Source organism: Semicossyphus pulcher, unplaced genomic scaffold (assembly GCF_022749685.1).
Source record: "Semicossyphus pulcher isolate SPU_LCO1_2020_fin unplaced genomic scaffold, fSemPul1.0.p SCAF_5, whole genome shotgun sequence".
In the NCBI taxonomy this organism is placed as follows: Eukaryota; Metazoa; Chordata; class Actinopteri; order Labriformes; family Labridae; genus Semicossyphus; species Semicossyphus pulcher.
In genome coordinates, this window is record NW_027211726.1 from 3070001 (window position 1) to 3075790 (window position 5790).

General features: G+C 42.8%; 1 gene segment (V, D, J or C); it reads right to left on the reverse strand.

The window, feature by feature from the left end:
* Positions 1–295: 295 nt before the first annotated feature.
* LOC138608632 (Ig kappa-b4 chain C region-like) lies at positions 296–1217 on the reverse strand (the record flags this gene model as incomplete). The annotated part of the segment is given in 2 exon segments: positions 296–621; positions 1178–1217. Coding segments are annotated over 2 exon segments (366 nt in total), but the record flags the coding sequence as incomplete, so codon positions are not given.
* Between the last annotated feature and the right edge of the window lie 4573 nt (positions 1218–5790).

Sequence of the window (5790 nt, forward strand, 5' to 3'; positions counted from 1 at the left end):
GCCTCTTTTATCCATCACTTGTTTTACCCTGTCCTTTACTTTGAGCTGATCAATAAAGTGTATCTTATCTAATCTTATCTTTAATGATACAGTCTGTATCAAAGAAAGAAAGTCTCAGGACAATTCACTGTTAGAATATACATGATCAAATCTTTATTGTTTGAAATGGTGAAACCATTAACACAAGCAGAAACACGTTCATGTTGAAACAGAGAGAAAAAGAGTTTAAGAGACAGGGGGTCGGACTGAGAGCAGGAGCAGAGGAAAACCAGGAGCAGAGTCCCAGTGAGTCAGATCAGTACTGGGAACACTGGTCTCTCCTCAGAGTCTCTGAGAGAGGAGTCTGGGAGCCCTGGGAGGCCTCACAGGTCACAGAGCCCACCTTCCTCCACTGGTCTGCAGTGAGCCTCAGGGTGCTGCTCCAGCTGTAGCGGCCGTCCTTCTCCAGCACCGCGGGGCTGCTGCTGTCCTCCCCGCTGCTGCTGCTGCTGCCGTCCACCTTCCAGGCCAGACTCCAGTCTGAGGGGAAGCCCTTGTTGGCCAGGCACATGAGCGTGGCCTTCCCCTGCTGCAGCTCCTCACTGGAGGGGGGCAGCACCGTCAGGGTGGGACGGACATCACCTAGGAGACACCAATCAGGTTAGAGGACAGGGAGCACACAGCTGTCAATCAAACAGCAGACACTTGGACACCTTTACTGTGTGAGAGTTGATTTTTCTTTAAAAAAGAAATATTTTCTGCATCAAACATGAACAAACTGAATTGAAACATTACTTTACACATTAGATTTAGTATTTGTGCAGAAACTTACTTCCAAACTCCAGTCTGGTTCCTCCACCAAAAGTCCACCACAGTGATACAAACTCATTCAGCCGCCGTACAAAAACCTCTCACTGTAGAGAGACACGGCTCTCTGACTTTGACACACTGAACTAAACTTTCAAACTACCAAGATGCAATTTTACAATGAAAGTGAGAAACTATAATTAACCCAGCTTTATATTTTCCATTACAATGATTTTTTGTATTTCTATTGCTGGGCTGAATTTTGTCTATATCCCTGTAAAAACATTCAATTAAAAAGTGAAAGGAAACTTTTGTCCTACAGTTTGAATAGAAAGAAACAATAAAGAAAAGAAGCTCCTGAAATCATTTCAAGTGTAAATATTTGACTTACTTCCAAACTCCAGTCTGGTTCCTCCACCGAACGTGTACCACAGTGATACAAACTCATTGAGCCGCCGTACAAAAACCTCTCACTGTAGAGAGACACGGCTCTCTGACTTTGACACAAACAAACTCACCAAAATGAGTCTCTGTGTGCAAGATTTTTACACATTCAATCAAAACTGACAATAATACAATGCTACAAAGTTTAAGACAGCATGTTTTTATTGATCATGTTTTAATGTTGGAACTATTTTGTTTCTGTAGTGTTTAATTTGTTAGAACCAAAGACGTTTTTTCTACATCAACTTGTCCCGAAGCATGAACCTAAAATCAGATTGGATTGGTGTTAAAAGATGTTTAATCAATAGTCAGATTCATTGATTGATCCATTATTAAACAGCATCATCAGGGTAATAAAAGTCCCTGTTGGAGTCGGTCAGAGCATTTCCATAGAGAGCCACTTTGCATCAGCAGCACCATGCTCCAGTGCTCTGGGAGAGTTTATAGTCCTGACAGTTGAACACTGGATGACTGACAGCTGTCCTTCATGACAACAGAAGCCACAGAAATCCTCCTCATCAAAAACATGACTTTGACCTCCGTCCTCATCTGGACTCTCCTCTGCTGCTGCTTCACAGGTAAAGTCCAGAGAATCAAACTCCTCTCCTCTATGAACATCCGTCCCTCTGAAATGAAGCCGACAAAACCATGACGCTGCTTTATGTGTTTGTCTCTGTATCCTCAGAGTCCAGAGGCCAGGTCACAGTGACTCAGCCTGCAGCAGTGAGCTCTGCTGTGGGAGGCTCCGTCACCATCAGCTGTAGGACCAGTCAGGATGTTCATGGCTCTAATCGTTTAGCCTGGTACCAACAGAAAGATGAAGGAACTCCTAAACTGCTCATTTATACTGCTAGCACTCGAGAATCAGGGATTCCAGATCGTTTTACAGGCAGTGGATCAAACTCTGACTTCACTCTGACCATCAGTGGAGTCCAGGCTGAAGATGCAGCAGTTTACTACTGTCAGAGTGTTCACTACATCAACAGTCAGGATGTGTTCACACAGTGAAAAAGCGTCGTACAAAAACCTCCCTCAGTCAGACTGAACAGAAACTGAACTGACTGCTGCAGCTGGAAGCTACTGCAGAGACTGATACACATCACTGAGGACACACACACACACACACACACACAGACATTTTCATTAAGCAGAATTAACCTTACAACAGTTGCTTTACCTACTCACCAACATGTAGTTAAAGTTTCATAATAAAAATGTCTTGTCATGTCATTATAATCGTATCATCAGGGACGCTGCACTTTGTTGGTTTGTTGGTTAAAAAGTAATTCAGTCACTCATCTTCTCCAGATTGGACGACTGTAACTCCCTCCTCTCCAGAATCAACCACAAATCACTCTCTCGCCTCAAACTAGTCCAGAATGCAGCAGCTCGGCTTCTTACTGGTTTTAACAGACGGCATCACATGATCTGATCACTGATCACTGTTATAGCACATATGGGTCTGGTCCAAGCTACAATTTTTGACACCCCATGAGCCAGCCCACAGCCTTAGATCCTCAGGTGGGGGCCTTCAGGTCGTTCCAAAGTCGCGGCTTAAAACAAAAGTGATCGTGCTTCTGCCATCACAGCACAATGACTTTGGAACAGCCTGTCTGCCGAGCCTGATAAGGTTGATATGGTTGCTTGTGTTCAAAATGTACCAAGCTCAAACGGATATGTGGAGGGTCCAGGCTGTAAGGATAATGGCAGTCATGACTCTTTCCAGGATAAGCCCGGGCCCTGTATGCCAGTAGGTTCCACAATTTCTGTCCTGATTGGTAATAGAAAAAGAAAGGCGAATCTACCGCGAAACAGGAAGCACTTCTGTGATTCTGCAAATTTAGCAAATTTATCATCCATTCCTTGTGAGCCACAATCTGTCCCAATCATGTGGGCGGATAAGGCTCCTCAGACAATAAAGCTGGCTTTATTAAACATCAGATCTTTGGCAGGGAAAACATTTTTAATCAATGATTTTATTACTGAGCACAAACTTGATTTTATGTTTTTAACGGAAACTTGGTTAGACCAAAATAACAGTGCAGCTGTTCTTATTGAGTCAACCCCTCCCAACTTTAGTTTTATTAGCGAGGCTAGAGTGCATAAGAGAGGAGGTGGAGTTGTAATTTTGTTTAAGGAGTCCTTCCAATGCAAGCAGTTATTCTTTGGAAATATTGCTTCTTTTGAATATGTGGCTCTGCAGCTGAAGTCCTCCCCTCGGGCCATGCTCCTGAATATTTACAGGCCGCCTAAATACTGTGCAAACTTTTCTGATGATTTTAATGACCTGCTGTCTTTGATCTGCATTGACTTTGACTGTGTTGTAATTGTTGGTGATTTTAACATCCATGTTGACAACTCTCAGGACAGAGGGACTAAAGAACTGTGTTGCACTCTTGACAACTATGGGCTGACTCAGCATGTGACAGAGCCCACACACAATAAGGGGCACACTCTGGACTTAATTATCTCCAAGGGTCTAAACATGTCCAAGATTGTGGTGACAGATGTTGCCCTCTCTGATCACTCCTGTGTTTTCTTTGAGAGTGTTATCTTAGTGCAGACAATTACTCAAACAAAAGTAATTACAAAACGTTGTATCACAGAAAACACCAGCGACATTTTAACCAGGTTTTCTCTTCCACACCTGCTCCATCCTGGGTCTCAGTCAATGACTTAGTAGATAATTTCAATTCTAAAATTGCAAATGTAATGGATACCATCGCTCCAACTAAGACGAAGGTTGTCTCTGGTAGGAAAAGATCTCCTTGGAGAAATGCCACACTGGTAAGAGCTGAAAAAAGAGAGTGTCGGAAAGCTGAACGCAGGTGGCGAAAAACGAATCTTCAGATTCATTATGACATCTATAAAGAGAAACTTCGCATTTATAATTCACAACTGAGGAATGCAAGGCAATCGTTCTTCTCTGACATCATCACCAAGAACAGTAATAACACACGTGCCTTGTTTGCTACTGTTGACAGGCTAACAAACCCCCCTGTGTAAGTAGCACCTGAACTTCACTCAGCCAGGGCCTGCAATGAATTTGCCTCCTTCTTTACAGAAAAAATACTGAAAATCAGACAAGCAGTCAGTAACTCAGTTTTAGGTTCAGGTTATGTGCTGTTTTCAACTAAAACCAATTTAAACACTATGACACAATTTTATCTGATCAACAATAAAGACCTGATGGACATTATACAACACCTAAAATCCTCCCACTGCTGCATGGATATTATGCCTACAGATTTTTTCCAAAAGGTCTCAAAAGTCATGGCATCAGATCTGATACAGATTGTGAACTTGTCTCTTCTCTCAGGTGTCTTCCCACAGGCCCTGAAAACAGCAGTCATCAAGCCACTGTTAAAAAAGAACAACCTAGACAAGTCACAGATGAAGAACTAAGGCCCATATCAAATCTACCATTTTTAAGTAAGATAATCGAAAAGGCTGTCTTTCAACAGTTGAACCACTTTTTGACAGTGAACAACTACTTTGATGTCTTTCAGTCAGGCTTTCGACCACACCACAGCACTGAGACGGCTCTCGCCAAGGTGATTAATGACATCCGCTTAAACACAGACAATGGTAGAGTTTCAGTCTTAGCACTACTCGATCTTAGTGCTGCATTCGACACAGTTGACCGTAAGATATTACTCGACCGTCTGGAAAACTGGGTTGGACTTTCTGGCACAGTACTAAACTGGTTTGGTTCTTATTTAAAGGACAGGGACTACTTTGTGTCTATAGGTAACTTTACATCTGAGCAGACAAAGATTACATGTGGAGTTCCCCAAGGCTCCATTCTTGGGCCTCTTCTGTTTAACATCGACATGCTTCCATTGGCTCAGTTAGTTACCATAACTACGCAGACAACACACAGATCTACATCACAATGTCACCAGGGGACCATGGCCCCATACAAGCACTAGTTAAATGTATTGAACAAATCAATGAGTGGATGTGCCATAATTTTCTTCAATTAAACAGTGACAAAACTGAGGTAGTTATTTTTGGAGCTAAGGAGGAGCGATTAAAAGTCAGCGCACAGCTTCAGTCATTAGTGTTGAAAACCACTGACCAAGCCAGAAATCTGGGTGTAGTCATGGACTCGGACCTGAACTTTCAAAGCCACATTAAAACAATTACAAAGTCGGCCTACTATCATCTCAAGAAAATATCCAGGATTAAAGGACTTATGTCTCAGCAGGATCTAGAAAAACTGGTCCATGCATTTATCTTCAGTCGACTGGATTACTGTAACAGTGTCTTTACAGGTCTCCCTAAAAAATCAATCAGACAACTGCAGCTGATTCAGAACGCTGCTGCTCAAGTCCTCACTAAGACCAAGAAAGTAGATCACATCACTCCAGCTCTGAGGTCTTTACACTGGCTCCCTGTCTGTCAGAGAATAGACTTCAAAGTTCTACTGCTGGTTTACAAAGCGCTGAACGGTCAAGAGTCAGAACCAAACATGGAGAAGCAGCGTTCAGTTTTTATGCTCCGTATATCTGGAACAAACTCCCAGAAACATGCAGGTCTGCTGAAACACTTTCTTCT